This window comes from Mesoplodon bidens, assembly GCF_964165515.1.
Source record: "Mesoplodon bidens genome assembly, chromosome: 1".
NCBI classification, from domain to species: Eukaryota; Metazoa; Chordata; class Mammalia; order Artiodactyla; family Ziphiidae; genus Mesoplodon; species Mesoplodon bidens.
Window position 1 is genome coordinate 145,164,496 of NC_138176.1, and position 18,038 is coordinate 145,182,533.

At 37.9% G+C, this 18,038-nt stretch overlaps 1 protein-coding gene across 1 annotated transcript in view; it reads right to left on the minus strand.

Moving 5' to 3' along the window:
• Positions 1–1,113: 1,113 nt before the first annotated feature.
• Positions 1,114–18,038, minus strand: part of GRXCR1 (glutaredoxin and cysteine rich domain containing 1) — a gene marked incomplete at its 5' end in the record, with an annotated part of 342,040 nt that continues 325,115 nt past the window's right edge. The window contains 2 exons of the mRNA XM_081225778.1: positions 1,114–1,331; positions 10,048–10,113. Coding sequence (XP_081081904.1) covers positions 1,152–1,331; positions 10,048–10,113 — 246 coding nt within the window. The 3' untranslated portion in view covers positions 1,114–1,151. The remainder of the gene's footprint in view (positions 1,332–10,047; positions 10,114–18,038) is intronic.

The following is an 18,038-nucleotide window of genomic DNA, read 5'->3' on the forward strand; positions in this document are numbered from 1 at the left end:
AATTACCCATGATGTCTCCGTTTAAATATCAGTTGCTCAACAAAGTCTATTCTTACAGTTTTCTAACTCATCTAGGTTGGTCCTCCTGCTACACATTCCCAGAGCACACTGTACCATTTGTGTAGTATTTATAAGACTCATCTTGCTTATGATTATTTGTTTAATACTTCCTTCTTTCTTAGAGTGTGAGCTCCATGAAAGCAGAAACCATGCCTTCTACTCTGCCTGGATGATTAGAAAGTACTCAGTAAATATTTATAGCTTTTTGCAAAACCAAGATGTAAAATGTTTTAATTACCTTATCACAGATGTAGTGGAGGTGATTTATTAAAACCATTCATAAGGGAATCCATCACAGTACAGACACATGTACAGGTAGGCATCAGCTAATAATTATAGCAGAAATTCCTTTTGTCCACTTTGCTGATATTGTCTACTATGTTTTCAAACTATGTAATATTTTGTGTCCAGCTCAAGAGAACCATAACAGCATCTTTCTGGAGGGTTTTCAGGGACAATAACACAAAGCAGATGTTTAAAACAATAAATCCAGATAAGTCTTCTGGCAGCTTTCGTACCATCACTAAGAAATTCATCGGATAACATTAATAATTTATCATTAATATCATCAGCTCTAAGACTATTTTACAGCTTTAAAAATAAGTTACTCCTTAAGTATAAGTAAGGAGTATTCTTACTTATATTCATATTCTTTCCCACTACCCAGAGCTCTCTTCTTCCCTACAGCTGAGGCTCACATAAAATGTATTCATCTAAAGAGCTGAATTAACTCATCCTAAACAATAGGGTGGCACTGCAATAGACACCATTGGATATATTGTATATTTTCTTTAGAAAATCAAACACATGTAAGGAACCAGACTTTGGATATCTTGGAATTTTATCAGGCCCTCCATTAATTCCAATTAGAAACCAGGGTCTAGCACAGGGCTTGGCACATAGTAGCGGTTGAATAAACATTTATTTAATACATCAATGAAAATGGTCACAGCAAAAGCTCCAAACAAAGGAAATTATAATAAACAAAGTTTATTGATTAATCCAGAAACATAGCCATTAAAAAAAAAAGTATAAACCAAATTATTGCTTTCAGTCAATGAAACCAGGCGCCCCGTGGATGGGAGCTCTGTTTAACCAACACAACTCTTACAGCGCTGAAGGCCATTCTCGTTGCAAGCCGTGCACTTCAGGGCCTTGAAAGAGTCCGTAAAGCAGTTTCGAAACACTGACATTTTGCTCCCGTGGCAGACGGAGCACGGAAGAAAGCCAAAGCCTCCACAGGAGGGACACTCGTGTGGATGCTGCACTCTCTGGATAGGTGGCAGGGGGACAAGAGAGGATAGAACATGTGTTAGCATGACAACTCCATCAGCCCTCCTGTCTTTCTGTACTGTGGATGGTCATAAAACAATATCAGCATAATATGGCTGGGGACCTGAAATCACCTACCATTAATATACAATAGACGCAGGGGAAACACTAACTGAAGTTTCCTTCATTATCTCATTGATGGCCATCAATAGCATAACCTTGGTGTGTAAGGGCTGGTACCTTCTAGATTAAAGGGCACACACTTCCAGAAATCCATCATATGAAAGCACATGTTTACAAATCAAACAGTTCAGGAAATGGTCATTTGCATTAAAGGAAAATACTGTAACTTTCCCTTTAGTATCATGTCACAGTTTTATATCTTTGTTTATAGAATAGTAGGACTAATAGTGAGTCTGGAAAATCAGAAAACTAAAAGCTGGAGTGGTGAGCCACTGTCAACTGAAGATCCATCATCGTACTGCACATGTGAATAATGCTTTGTTTTTTTAAAAGCACTTTCAAATGTATTACTATATAGAATCTTCCCTCATCCCACCCTTCACACACACTGACACCTTCTTCTGTAAAGCAGTTAATTCAAGCAAGATTATCCTCATTTTATATTTAAAGAAACAGGCATAGAAATCTTAAGACATTTATCCAAGCCTGTAAAATTACCCACAGTAGCTATCAGCCTTTCTACCTCAAGTAAAAATAAAGTATCCATGAAAGTATAATGAAATTAACTAGCAAAGGTGTTAAGGATATTTTGAAAATTATCCATTCGTATTTCTATTTGCTTTTTTGAGCATGTGACCTTTACTGGAGTCTACTAGCGGCATCCATTTGCTGCGGGGAGTCTAGGATCGATTACAGAATGAATACAAAGAGAACGTGAGTTAATACCAAGCTTCTGACTTGCAAAATAGGAATTTGAAGCAATGTTTGAAAGCCCATCTTTGTGACAAGAGTAATTGCTAAAGTAAGCTTGGGAAATGTAGACACACACACACACGCACACACACAATCACACTCAAACATACCTTATATACTTAGACATACATACAGATTTTCCCTGAAAGTTCACAGCTGTACTTAATAAAGTCTCCAAAAAATCCAACTGAAAAGGTAACCGATTAACTAGGTTTAATCTACCATGTCCCCAGCAAGAAACCTTTTCCCAGAAAACAACTATAATTTTCTCATAATCAGTACCCTGTGGAATGTACTTTGGGAAACAAACATTCAGGATATGATTGCTTTAAAATTTATATATTCCCAGAACACTTTTCAGAGATGCATATTCTGTATATAGTAAGATTTGTTTACAGTTACCATTTGACTTTGCTATTATATCAAGATGGCAAAATCCATGTCAAATCTTATTTTTAGTAACACAGAATTACTTTGATGGAAAGTAGTGATTGCCAGTCTGAATGACACAAACAAGGAATGTTGTCAAGTTTGTAGATACCCAAAGCTCTTCTATAAAGTTAGATTGTATGTAGTAACTTAGTTTCTTTGTAACTGGGTTTTTGTCATTTCTTTGTGCAAGGTTGACCAAAAAATGGTCAGAACATGGTATACTACATGTTCCTGTGTCCTAAGTCCAATACCTCAGTAGACAGCTTTGTCCTCAGTGCAAGATGGAAAAAGAGCTAAAAAATTCCCCAAATTTAAACAGTGTTCCAGGTTGGAGGAAGGAGGAATAACTGAAGTTAACAATAGTCATTATTAGTAGTAACAAAACAGACTTCCACTTTCAATGAAGTGGTTAACAAGAGACACTTTGACCTTCAAGCAATTAAGAAATCTAGGGTAGCTCTTCAGTGTCCTGGAGCCCAGCAAAGCTGGAAACCAGACAGACTTGGTTGAGAATAGCACCCAGTAAGAGTACTAAATCTACAGAGTGCCCCTTTTCTGAATAGTGGTTTGGGTAGAGGCATGTCCCTTGGGGGTGGAATTCAAGAAAAAAGGAGGCAAAATCATCCTCCCTTTTACCTCTTTCTGTTCATATATTCTTGGCAAGGGAATTTTAAAAAATAAAACTCAGTGGTCTCGTTCCACAAATAAGTCCACATTGCCAGGAACTGTGCAAGGTGTAGGGGATATAGCAGTGAACCAGAGACCTCCCTGTTCTCTTAGTAGTAGCTCTCAGCTACAAATAAGGATTTATTAGTGAAATAATGATTAATAATGACTAATTTTATTGAGTGGCTAATACGAACTAGGCAATGTTCTATTCACTTTACATGATTCACTCATTAAATCTTCTCAACAACCCTTTGAGTAAAAGGCGGATCTCATCATAGCATTGCAGAGATTCTGATGACATTATTTGAGGATGGTCTTGGTCTATTTGTGATTCCATTTAAAAATGATGATGTAGCTTTTTGCATTCATATATTAATTTTATTTTAGGAAATTTATTTGTGGTCTTCAAATACATCCACTCCATACTGCAGTCATCTGAATTGAAGCCCCCAAGCATTCCCTAGTCTCTAACAAAGGATCAAGGGGACAAGGGGGGAGTTCATGAATGACTGTCAAATGGGTTTCCTTTGTAGCACAAACTCAAATTTCATAAATATAAAGAGTTTTTGTTGTTATATAACATAGAAACAGCATGCTAAGATCAAGGGTACTCAGTGTTTTCTTCAAGATCAGGAAATGAATGCACTTCTTATGTCTGAACTCAGATCATCTAACCTTATTTTAGGAGAGCTAGAAAATCTCTTAAGTATTTTACCAAAGAGGAAACAACTGATCTGAGTCTCCACGACCATAAACCCCATCATCCAGGTTGCCTATGAAGCAGACTCACTCCATGTAACAGATTATCAAAGAATGAACACTTGGCATATAATCATCTCTGGATGACTCACCTTTTTCTATGTATTTTGTTTTAAACTATATTCAATAGTTTATTGAATAAAGAGCTGGGAAAGAAGCCCCTGAACAAAATGCTGACACAGAGGAAATTTGCTGCTTATATTCCCGAATGCATAAGCCAGATGTATGAGTCTGATTCTTGACCCAATGAGATGTACTGCCACAACCCTACTTAAAAAGAGGTTCCAATTTCAGAGAGAGGCAGCCAGAGCACTTGGCCTGATTTCCCAGGTGAGTAGGTGGTACTCTGCTGCTGTAGTCTCTGAACATGCTGTGGCCACCCACCCCACAGAGAAGCAACATTACCCAGAATGGTGCTTCTCCAGGGAGTGTCAGGCCAGTCTTTGATAGCTCCAATGCCTTGTACAGACAGCCTGTGCCATTTCCAGCATCCTCAGTGTATAGCTGGGAATCTTACCTCTGTTCTTCATAAATAACAAATTAGGCTTTACAAGGAAAAATGTACAAAAGTGGACACTATGTTGGCAATCTCACCAGCAATGACAACAAAATGTTTGCCCATATCTTTAAAAAAACAGCAAGGCCGAAGCTTACTTAGAGCTTCTCTACCCTCTGAGGTCTTTAATCCAGTACCTGCCATAACAAGGTGATTGCTAATCATCTCAGGGATGCCCTGACTTCCTCTGTGTGGGCAACATCAGGATCAGCTATCCATCTCGGTTATTGTTTGGGGGAAATCCTTAGACATCTCTTTGCTTTTGATCTTTGGCCTGTTTATTAATATAAGTAAATACATAAATATATAAATAAATTTTACCCCCCAAATGGTGTTTTGTTTTTTGTTTTTTGGTGTTTTTTTTTTGCGGTACGCAGGCCTCTCACTGTTGTGGCCTCTCCCGTTGCGGAGCACAGGCTCTGGACACGCAGGCTCAGCGGCCATGGCTCACGGGCCCAGCCACTCCGTGGCATGTGGGATCTTCCTGGACCGGGGCACGAACCCATGTCCCCTGCATCAGCAGGCGGACTCTCAACCACTGTGCCACCAGGGAAGCCCCCAAATGGTGTTTTTATTCATCTTTTTCACCCAAGCATTCTCTTACATAAAATAATTATTTTTCTCTTCTTTTTCATTGATTAACTGCTTTGCCTTCTCAAAAACAAACAAAAAACAAAACAGACAAAAAAAACCTTGGATGAAAGAGGATTCATTCATCTATTCACTCAACAAATAATTATTGAGTGCCCATTATTTTCCAATTCCTGTTCTAGGTGCTAGAGGTAAAGAACAGAACAAAATAGACAAGAATCTGTGTCCACGTAGAGCTCATATGTTAATGGGAAGATCCCCTGCAAACTGTCCTAGGAGCAGAACCCGCACTGGTACAGGTAGCCTTATTAAATCCAAGTCTCATACCAGCTATTGCCATATTTTACTTGCTTCTGCTGCCTTTGGCCAGCTTCTCATGTTTGAGGCCACTGACAAGTCTTCATCAGCGAATCAGGCCCCCTCAGGTTCCCCGAGCAATTTTCACTTAGATGGGAAGTATGCTAGAATTCTTGGGCCAGAAAACTTGAAATTTGATTTGCTGACACTGTTTCTGATGACCCAGCTGCAGATGCTAAGCCTCTTTCCTCTTCATTACTGGGGTAACTGCTGAAAACTGGGGCCTGAATTATAAAGACCAGGGTGAAGAGTTATGTAGCACCCAAGTAACAGCAAATTAGAACTTAGTAGGAGCTGTCTCTTCAGAGCTTTCTCTCTGAAGTTATTGCCAATTTTCCCATCTTCCACAATGCCACACTAGCATAAGGTCCAAGTGTTAAAATTCAGTCTGTTTCCTGGACCTAGTACTCTGCCTACCTCCCAGTAAAATTCTCATCTGGGCCTTGGGTCCTGCCACATTTGATCAGATTTCCCAGATACCTACATGATACTTAATTTGAGAGTGATGGCCGCATAGATTCATGGTTAAGATTATGGAGTCAGACTTATTAAAATCATGAATCAAACACTATCTGTAAGGTCTGGAGCAAGTGACTTAATCCTCTGTGCCTCCATTCTCTTGTCTGTAAAACAGGGATAATAATAGAACCCACCTTGCAGAGTTATTGTAAGGTTTCAATAACTGAATACATATAATACCAAGAATATTACTTGCTACTTAGTAAGGACTCCAATGTTTCCTACCTCAGGAATATTAAACTCCTGTTTCATTGCCAAAAGCCAACCAGAAGAATGGAATGGGTTTGGATCTAAATCTTGTCCTTTATCCATTTTTTCTGGTTCTTCCAACTGCTTCTCCAAGGCCAGTCTCTTTGCCTGAGTGAGTTTGTCTTAAACCCCAGGCCCCTCACAGACAGAGTTCAGGGCTTTCTGGATGGCTGCAAATTCTCTACCAGTTTTGTTATATGGACAAAGCAGCCCGACAGAGTTATAACACCTTACAAATCCTATGAACAGTAGAAGCCAGTACCGTACTATTGTATATATTTCAACATTAAGTATAGTTTTAAATGTTTCTGGCTTATTTATGTCATCTGTAGAATTGAGACAGACTTAATGAAGAACATAAAATCCTCTTTCAAAATTCTTTGAGCTGAGATAAAAAGAGAGGTTATGTTAATATATAGCATGGCGGTGTTAATCAAGTTGCAGAATTAAGAATTATAGACTCAAAAGAATAAAGTCCATGAATAGCTAAGTCAATCGTCAACCTTTAAAAAGAAGAGTAATGAGGGACATTCACTTTATAAGACTCTAAAAGATGCTTTTAAATCACAGAAATAACAACAGTAGGATATTGATACAACAGGAACAAATAGAGCAATGGAACAGATTAGAAAGCTCAGACAAAGACCCAGGTACATATGGGGATTTACTATAATAAAAAATTGGCACAGGGGGCTTCCCTGGTGGCGCAGTGGTTGAGAGTCTGCCTGCCGATGCAGAGGACACGGTTTCGTGCCCCGGTCCGGGAAGATCCCACATGCCATGGAGTGGCTGGGCCCATGAGCCATGGCCGCTGAGCCTGCGCGTCCAGAGCCTGTGCTCCGCAACAGGAGAGGCCACAACAGTGAGAGGCCCGCATACCGCAAAAAAAAAAAAAAAAAAAAAAAAAAAATTGGCACAATAAAGCTATAAAAAAATAATAGATTATTTAATAGATGATGTTGGAAAGCTAACTCTCCAAAATGGAAATGATTCTACATGAATGAAAGAACTAGAGTGAAAATTTATAAAGTTAATAGAAGAAAATGTTAATAGATGAAAATGTAGTTAATAGAAGAAAATGTAGGATAATATCTTTGTGACCTTAATATGGAAGGATACTTCATAAATAAAAGTTCAAAAGCACAAAAATAAGGAAAAATAGTGGATTTGATTATATCAAAAGATTTCTGTTGGATGAAGGACACCAAGAAAGAAGCTAAAAAGAGGGAAGGAAATATTGACAATGGCTAAAACCAACAAAAAGCTAATATCTAGGGCTTCCCTGGTGGTGCAGTGGTTGAGAGTCTGCCTGCTGATGCAAGGGACACGGGTTCATGCCCCGGTCCGGGAGGATCCCACATGCCGCGGAGTGGCTGGGCCCGTGAGCCTTGGCCACTGAGCCTGCACGTCCAGAGCCTGTGCTCCACAACGGGAGAGGCCACAACAGTGAGAGGCCCGTGTACCACAAAAAAAAAAAAAAAAGCTAATATCTAGAATATAAAAGGATCTTCTGAGAATCAACAACAACAACAAAAAAGACAAATCCAACACTTTTCATGGGCAAGGATAAGAATACACAACTTACAGAAGAAGAAATTTAAAAATTTAATAATTATACAAGGAAATGCCCAAACTCAATGGTTATCAGGGAAACATTCATTAAAATGATAAGGCAATATCTCTCTATACCTACTACCCTGGCAAAAATTAGAGAACAGAAAATTGGAGAACAATATAAAACATTGCCAGGAATGTGGGAACATACGAAACCTCTTTCTCCACAGGAGGGAGTGTTGGATGCTGCAAGCATCATGGAGAGCCATCTGGCACTACCTGAAAAACTGGGGCTATGCATAAGCTATTACCCAGAGATTCCTACTCTCAGAGAAATCCACAAGCAAACATGGTCAAGGTTGCTCCTTGCAGCACTGTTTGTTTGAGGGAGAAGTTAGAGGACATCAGTGGAAAAAATGAGTAGATAAAAAATACTGGGTGGGCTCCATGCAGCTGCATTGTCCAAAATAGGAGCCATTAGTCAGATATGGTTAATTATTTTATTTATTTTAAAATTTGTATTTAATTTTACTTGATTTGAATTCAATCTTAAATCAAGTAAAGTTAACTAAAATTAAAAATTCAGTTCTTCAGTCACACTAGCTACATTTTAAGCACTCAGTAGCCACATGCAGCCAGTGACTACTATTTTGGATAGTACAGATATAAAAAAGTTCCATCATCAAAGAAAGTTCTATTCAACAGTGCTGTTGTGGAAAAGTACACAGCAGTTAGAAGAAATGGATTAAAGGTTTGCGTAGCAATATAGATGGTTCTTAAAAGCATAGTGCCTAAGAAAATAATTTGAAACACAATTAGGTACATTACATGACATCATTTGTAAGAGTAAAAATGTGCAGAGAAAATAATAATACATATTAACCAAGTTAAATCACTTAAATAAAACATACATATTAACCCAAATTGATGGTTTCATGGAGTTGGAGTAGAGTATAGGAACAAAAGGAAAGAAATGAACCCACCCATACAGATTTTAGAGCTGAGAGGAATTTTAGATTATCAAGTACACACCCTCATTGTGTTTGTCTTTCTCGGTAAAATTACTATATGAATAAAACATGATTCCTAACACCAGGTAGTATATAGTTCATTTGGGACATGAATTAAATGCCCAAAGACAAGTAATACAAAAATTAAAAGACTTTGATAAACACCTAAGAAAAAGAGGGATACAGGAATACAGAGGTGTGAGAGATCAGGAATGATGTGGGAAAGAGGTGATACTGCAGATGGGCCTTGAAGATGGTGGAGGGGAATGAGGAAATGGAACAATAGCAGGCTTGCACGAAGGAATGGTAGTAAAAAACCACGAAGTGGAAGGAATGGTAGAGAATCAGAAATGAGGTCAGCAAAGGAGACTGGACCAAAAAGAGCTGGCGTGGCACAATAGATACCATGTAACCATATTGCATAGTTCACCTGGGAAAGTCTGGGTTCGGGTTCACTGCCCCAGGATAATTATTAATTCACCCTTTTCACTCTCAAGGTATCCCAGTTTAGACTATAAAAAATATATATATTTTTTATCCTACATATAGAGAGAAGTAGGCTGATAAAATACTGGAGCAGAGAGGTATTAAGGGCTTCCTGGTTGCATATTGATTTGATAACATCATATATTTGAATAAGTATTTCTCAGATGTTGTCATTATAAATATAGGAACAAAATTAAAAGGTGCACTTTTGGATAAATAACTTTTTCTGTAATCTTTAGAAATGATGAGCTGGTCTGTAGGAAAAATAAAATAATTTAAATAAAAAATTTTATATGTGCTTCAAGATAATGGCCTGACATGAAACACCTCATCAACATCTCTATAACAGAGAATTAGGCTCTAATAAAGCTGACTGGAATTTTCACCTAATACTACGAGGTTGTTAGACACTAACACTAAAGTCACTCTAGCTGGAGCAAACCTCACCATAGGTGGTAGCAAATTAAAACCGCCACATGTATCCTGTTACATATTTGTAAGAACACAGAGAAAAAATTCAATTAGGAAAACTCAATTACAATCAGAGTGTGTTGAATGTTTTGATTACTAAAAATAAGTTGCTAAAAGCACAATTACCTCAATTTTGGTTAAGAGGTCTTGCAGTTCTCCTGATTCATTCATTGACAAAATTTTCTCAGCACCCTATTAACAAGAGAGGGTAGGGGAGACAGAAAATCCATTTTGTTAGTATTTGAGAAAACAAAGTTCTATCCAGGAAAGTTTAACTCACAAAATACTGAACAGGATTTTTCCCTTCAGATCTAAGTAAACTCAGAACCAGGAGGCCAAAGAGGAGAGGAAATTTCTCTTTCCTTTCACATACTCTCCCATCTAGTGAGGCTAATTGTGGGCAAAAGGAGGACTGCCAGCAGAAGGTGAGCACTGGGAAGTCCATGCCTCTCAGATGAAGTCCAGAGATGGAAGGTTCCAGAACACCCTTCAGAGCTGTTCAGGGAGCCTAAGCCAGCCACCTGGGAAAGGAAGCCTCTGAGCAAATCCCCAGACTGGGCTGCCTCTGCCCTATTCCAGGCAGTCCTGGACATGCCCTCCTCAGAATCCTTAGAATCCATGTCCTTAAGGTCATGCCCTCCTTAATACTATTAAGATAACAGCAGCTAATAATAATGATAATAATAAAATTAATAACCACCCACAGTAATTAAGCATGTATTAGGAGCTAGGCATCCAACATCATCTAATTTGATGTGCTAGGCTCACTTAATGGTAGAAATTGAGCCTCAGTGAGATTAAATAACAATTGCAAGGTCACCCAGAGAGAAAGCAGAGTGGGAATTTGAACACAAATGGGGAATTACTCCAGAGTCAATGGAATAAAACTCTACTGAAAAATGAGAACTTTACCTAAAAACGCAAGAGGGAGGAGATATGGGGATATATGTATACGTATAGCTGATTCACTTTGTTATAAAGCAGAAACTAACACACCATTCTAATGCAATTATACTTCAATAAAGATGTTTTAAAAAAAACAACTTTACTGTGAAAATGAGAACTGGGATGATGTACGCACTTTCCAACAAACTAATTATGTTTCTTTGAACTACCCCATTTTCCTTTCCTTTCCAGCCTCTTCTTACCTTCTCCCACTCTACTTCTCAACATGCAGCCATACAGGCCATAGAAGGAAGAAGTTATTCTTTCTTTTTTTTTCTTTTTTAAAGAAAACAGACATTTATTTTTCACAGTTCTAGAGGAGGGAAGTCCAAGATTAGGGTGCCAGCATGGTCTGGTTCTTTTTTTTTTTTTTTCTATAACATCTTTATCGAGGTATAATTGCTTTACAGTGGTATGTAAGTTTCTACTGTATAACAAAGTGAATCAGCTATAGGTATACATGTATCCCCATATCTCCTCCCTCTTGCGTCTCCCTCTCACCCTCCCTATCCCACCCCTGTAGGTGGTCACAAAGCACCGAGCTAATCTCTCTATGTTATGTGCTGCTTCCCACTAACTATCTATTTTACATTTGGTACTGTATATATGTCCATGCCACTCTCTCACTTCATCCCAGCTGGCCCTTCCCCCTCCCCGTGTGCTCAAGTCCATTCTCTACATCTGAGTCTTTATTCCTGTCCTGCCCCTAGGTTCTTCAGAAACTTTTTTTTTTAGATGCCATATATATGTGTTAGCATACGGTATTTGTTTTTCTCTTTCAGACTTAATTCACTCTGTATTAAAGACTCTAGGTCCAACCACCTCACTACAAATAAATCAATTCCATTTCTTTTTATGGCTGAGTAATATTCCATTGTATATATGTGCCACATCTTCTTTATCCATTCATCTGTCGATGGACACTTAGGTTGCTTCCATGTCCTGGCTATTGTAAATAGAGTTGCAATGAACATTGTGGTACATGACTCTTTTTGAATTATGGTTTTCTCAGGGTATATGCCCACGAGTGGGAATGCTGGGTCGTATGGTAGTTCTATTTTCAGTTTTTTAAGGAACCTCCATATTGTTCTCCATAGTGGCTGTATCAATTTACATTCCCACCAACAGTGCAGGAGGGTTCCCTTTTCTCCACACCCTCTCTAGCATTTACTGTTTGTAGACGTTTTGATGATGGCCATTCTGACTGGTGTGAGGTGATACCTCACTGTAGTTTTCATTTGCATTTCTCTACTGATTAGTGATGTTGAGCATCCTTTCATGTGATTGTTGGCAATCTGTATATCTTCTTTGGAGAAATGTCTATTTAGGTCTTCTGCCCATTTTTGGATTGGAATTTTTGTTTTTCTGATATTGAGTGGCATAAGCTGCTTGTATATTTTGGAGATTAATCCTTTGTCAGTTGCTCTGTTTGCAAAAATTTTCTCCCATTCTGAGGGTTGTCTTTTCATCTTGTTTGTACTTTCCTTTGCTGTGCAAACTTTTAAGTTTCATTAGGTCCCATTTGTTTATTTTGTTTGTATTTGTATCACTCTAGGAGGTGGGTAAAAAAGGATCTTCTGTGATTTATGTTATAGAGTGTTCTTCCTAAGTTTTCCTCTAAGAGTTTTATAGTGTCTGGTCTTACATTTAGGTCTTTAATCCATTTTGAGTTTATTTTTGTGTATGGTGTTAGGGAGTGTTCTAATTTCATTCTTTTACATGTAGCTGTCCAGTTTTCCCAGCACCACCTATTGAAGAGGCTGTCTTTTCTCCATTGTACGTTCTTGCCTCCTTTATTGTAAATTAGGTGGACTATAGGTGCATGGGTTTTCTCTGGGCTTTCTATCCTGCTCCATTGATCTATATTTCTGTTTTTGTGCCAGTACCATACTGTCTTGATTACTATAGCTTGGTAGTATAGTCTGAAGTCTGGGAGCCTGATTACTCCAGCTCTGTTTTTCTTTCTCAAGAATTGCTTTGGTTATTCGGGGTCTTTTATGTTTCCATACAAATTGTGAAATGTTTTGTTCTTGTTCTGTGAAAAATGCCACTGGTAGTCTGATAGGGATTGCATTGAATCTGTAGATTGCTTTGGGTAGTATAGTCATTTTCACAAGGTTGCTTCTTCCAATCCAAGAACATGGTACATCTCTCCATCTGTTTGTATCATCTTTAATTTCTTTCACCAGTGTCTCATAATTTTCTGCATACAGGATTTTTGTCTCCTTAGGTAGGTTTATTCCTAGGTATTTTATTCTTTTTGTTGCAATGGTAAATGGGAGTGTTTCCTTAATTTCTCTTTCATATTTTTCATCATTAGTGTATAGGAATGCAAGAGATTTCTCTGCATTAATTTTGTATCCTGCTACTTTACTAAATTCATTGATTAGCTCTAGTAGTTTTCTGGTAGCATCTTTAGGATTTTCTACATATAGTATCATGTCATCTGCACACAGTGACAGTTTTACTTCTTTTCTGATGTGGATTCCTTTCATTTCTTTTTCTTCTCTGATTGCTGTGGCTAAAAGTTCCAAAACTACGTTAAGTAATAGTGGTGAGAGTGGACAACATTGTCTTTTTCCTGATCTTAGTGGAAATGGTTTCAGTTTTTCACCATTGAGAATGATGTTGGCTGTGGGTTTGTCATATATGGCCTTTATTACATTGAGGTAAGTTCCCTCTATGCCTACTTTCTGCAGGGTTTTTATTATAAATGAGTGTTGAATTTTGTTGAAAGCTTTTTCTGCATCTATTGAGATGATCATATGGTTTTTCTCCTTCAGTTCGCTAATATGGTGTATCACATTGATTGATTTGCATATATTGAAGAATCCTTGCATTCCTGGGATAAACCTCACTTAATCATGGTGTATGATCCTTTTAATGTGCTGTTGGAATCTGTTTCCTAGTATTCTGTTGAGGATTTTTGCATCTATGTTCATCAGTGACATTGGGCTCTAGTATTCTTTCTTTCTGACATCTTTGTCTGGTTTTGGTATCAGGGTGATGGTGGCCTCATAGAATGAATTTGGGAGTATTCCTCCCTCTACTATATTTTGGAAGAGTTTGAGAAGGATAGGTGTTAGACCTTCTCTAAATGTTTGATAGAATTTTCCTGTGAAACCATCTGGACCAGGGCTTTTGTTTGTTGGAAGATTTTTAATCACAGTTTCAACTTCAGTGCTTGTGATTGGTCTGTTTATATTTTCTATTTCTTCCTGGTTCAGCCTCAGAATGTTGTGCTTGTCTAAGAATTTGTCCATTTCTTCCAGATTGTCCATTTTATTAGCAAATAGTTGCTTGTAGTAATCTCTCATGATCCTTTGTATTTCTGCAGTGTCACTTGGTACTTTTTCTTTTTCATTTCTAATTCTATTGGTTTGAGTCTTCTCATTTATTTTCTTGATGAGTCTGGCTAATGGCTTATCAATTTTCTTTATCTTCTCAAAGAACCAGCTTTCAGTTTTATTGATCTTTGCTATCGTTTCCTTCATTTCTTTTTCATTTATTTCTGATCTGATCTTTATGATTTCTTTCCTTCTGCTAACTTAGGCAGTGTTTTATTCTTCTTTCTCTAATTGCTTTAGGTTTAAGGTTAGGTGACATATTTGAAATTTTTCTTGTTTCTTGATGTAGGATTGTATTGCTATGAACTTCCCTTTTAGAACTGTTTTTGCTGCATCCCATAGGTTTTGGGTCATTGTGTTTTCATTGTCATTTTTTTCCAGGTATTTTTTTATTTCCTCTTTGATTTCTTCAGTGACCTCTTTGTTCTTTAGCAGTGTATTGTTTAGCCTCCATGTGTTTCTATTCTTTACATATTTTTGCTGTAATTGATATCTAGTCTTATAGTATTGTGGACAGGAAAGATACTGGATACAATTTCAATTTTCTTAAATATACCAAGGCTTGATTTGTGCCCCAGATATGATCTATCCTGAAGAATGTTCCATGAGCACTTGAGAAGAAAGTGTATTCTGTTGTTTTTGGATGGAATGTCCTATAAATATCAATTAAGTTCATCTTGTTTAATGTGTCATTTAAACCTTGTGTTTCCTTATTTATTTTCATTTTGGATGATCTGTCCATTGGTGAAAGTGGGATGTTAAAGTCCCCTACTATTACTGTGTTACTGTCAATTTCCCTTTTTATGGCTGTTAGCATTTGCCTTATGTATTGAGGTGCTCCTATGTTGGGTGCATAAATATTTACAATTGTTATATCTTCTTCTTGGATTGATCCCTTGATCATTATGTACTGTCCTTCTTTGTCTGTTGTAATAGTCTTTATTTTAAAGTCTATTGTGTCTGATATGAGAATTGCTACTCCAGCTTACTTTTGAATTCCATTCACATGGAATATCTTTTTTCATTCCCTCACTTTCAGTCTGTATGTGTCTCTAGGTCTGATGTGGGTCTCTTGTAGACAACATATATATGGGTCTTGTTTTTATATCCATTCAGCCAGTCTATGTCTTTTGGTTGGAGCATTGATTCCATTTACATTTAAGGTAATTACTGATATGTATGTTCCTATTACCATTTTCTTAGTTGTTTTGGGTTTGTTACCATAGGTCTTTTTCTTCTCTTATGTTTCCTGCCTAGAGAAGTTCCTTTAGTATTTGTTGTTGTGACGCTGGTTTGGTGGTGCTGAATTCTCTTAGCTTTTGCTTGTTTGTAAAGGTTTTAATTTCTCCATCAAATCTCACTGAGATCTTTGCTGGGTAGAGTAATCTTGGTTGTATTTTTTTGCTTTTCATCACTTTAAATATGTCCTGCCACTCCCTTTAGGCTTGCAAAGTTTCTGCTGAAAGATCAGCTGTTAACCTTATGGGGGTTCCCTTGTATGTTATTTGTTGTTTTTCCCTTGCTGCTTTTAATATTTGTTCTTTGTGTTTAATTTTTGATAGTTTGATTAATATGTGTCTTGGCATGTTTCTCCTTGGATTTATCGTCTATGGGACTCTCTGCACTTCCTGGACTTGATTGACTATTTCCTTTCCCATATTAAGGAAGTTTTCAACTATAATCTCTTCAAATATTTTCTCAGTCCCTTTGTTTTTCTATTTTTCTTATGGGACCCCTATAATTCAAATGTTGGTGCATTTAATGTTGTCCCAAAGGTCTCTGAGACTGTCCTCAATTCTTTTCATTTTTTGTTTTTATTCTGCTCTGTGGTAGTTATTTCCACTATTTTATCTTCCAGGTCACTTATCCTTTCTTCTGCCTCAGTTATTCTGCTATTGACTACTTCTAGAGAATTTTTAATTTCATTTATTGTGTTTCTCATCATTGTTTGTTTGCTCTTTAGTTCTTCTAGGTCCTTGTTAAACGTTTCTTGTATTTTCTCCATTCTATTTCCAAGATTTTGGATCCTCTTTACTATTGTTACTCTGAATTCTTTTTCTGGTATACTGCCTATTTCTTCTTCATTTGTTTGGTCTGGTGTATTTTTTACCTTGATGCTTCATCTGCTGTATATTTCTCTGTTTTCTCATTTTGCTTACCTTACTGTGTTTGGGGGTCTCCTTTTCACAGGCTGCAGGTTTGTAGTTCCCGTTGTTTTTGGTGTCTGCCCCCAGTGGGTAAGGTTGATTCACTGGGTTGTGTAGGCTTCCTAGTGAGAGGTCAAGTGCCTGTGTTCTGGTGGCTGAGGCTGGATCTTTTCTTTTTGGTGGGCAGGACTGCGTCTGGTGGTGTGTTTTGGGGTGTCTGTGAACTTAATGTAATTTTAGGCAGCCTCTCTGATGATGGATGGTGTTGTGTTCCTGTCTTACTAGTTCTTTGGCATAGGGGGTCCAGCACTGTAGCTTGCTGGTTGTTGAGTGGAGATGGGTCTATAATTGAGATGGGGATCTCTGGGTGAGCTTTCACCATTTGATATTGCATGGGGCTGGGAGGTCTCTGGTGGACCAATGTCTTAAACCCGGCTCTCCCACCTCAGAGCCTCAGGCCTGACATCTGGCCAAAGCATGAAGACCCTGTCGGCCACACGGCTTAGGCTTATAAAAATGCATCAAGCATCACTGCATAGAAGTCTGATTTTCTCCTGTTGTAATTCACTTTCCAGTCCTTGCAGATTGGCTGTATTAGGTCACTCTTCTGACGCTCAGCAAGGCTGCTCACCACTCCAGTCAGCAGCTCATTTCCCCAAAGTTATTATTTCTAATCAAAGGCAGAGACCACCTATGCCTTTTTCACATGACATCCCTGGCAAATAGGTGTGGAATCCATTTTCGATCAATCAGCAAGACAAATAGAAATATCATCACATAAAAAATACTTCTTGGATTTCTCTTTGTGCTGGGTAGGGTGGAAAACACAAAGACTAATTTAAAAAATAAAAAGGCCCTAGTGTTAGGAGATTACAATATGTTTTTATGTAAACACACAACCAAGTAACCCACAATGTAGAATGGGAAATAACTGTCAAATGTTAATGATGCAGAAAAGATGAACCAGGAGATCACAGCAGGGAGGAAAAAAGATCTGCTTATGGAAAAGACTTTCTGATGTTGGTAGCATTTGATCTGGACCTTGAAGATTAATTGAGGTTTCTAAGGGTAGGCAAGTCTGGCAGAGATGTACAGGAGCCTTTAGTTCTGGGTTTCATTTACTTCAGTTTATTTTACGTAACTCAGATGATCTTAATCACCATCAGGAATGTCAACTTGATAAATTACCAAAGTACAGTGAATGAATACACAGGGTTACAGAGAACACATGTAGCCCTATGAGGCAAGTTATATTCTTTCATTTGTCGGTGGTTTTGCCAGTAATACAGACATGAGAACAAAGTAAGGAAAGCACCAAAACAAAACATTAAAGCCTAAAGCACAATAACTGGTAATATTTTACTTTTGCTACATTCTCTTTCTTTTATGAGTTAGCTAAGCTAAAATGGGAGAAGCCTCAGGGAATTTGGTACATGAACTAAGCAGTAAGGAGAATATGTGGCTCATTTTTCTTCAGAGAAAATGTACCCCAGTGACTCCAAAGAATATGAATGTACCAGTGCAGCTATCATACATCTTCTTTCCAGATCTTTTCTTACTTTAGCAGGGTGCCTTAGTCCACTGTTTAGAATACCATGCACAGGCCAGGAAAGGACTATCACACTACCCCTAGATATATGAAATTTGCTCTCCTCAGCCAAGTCATTCCAGCACTATC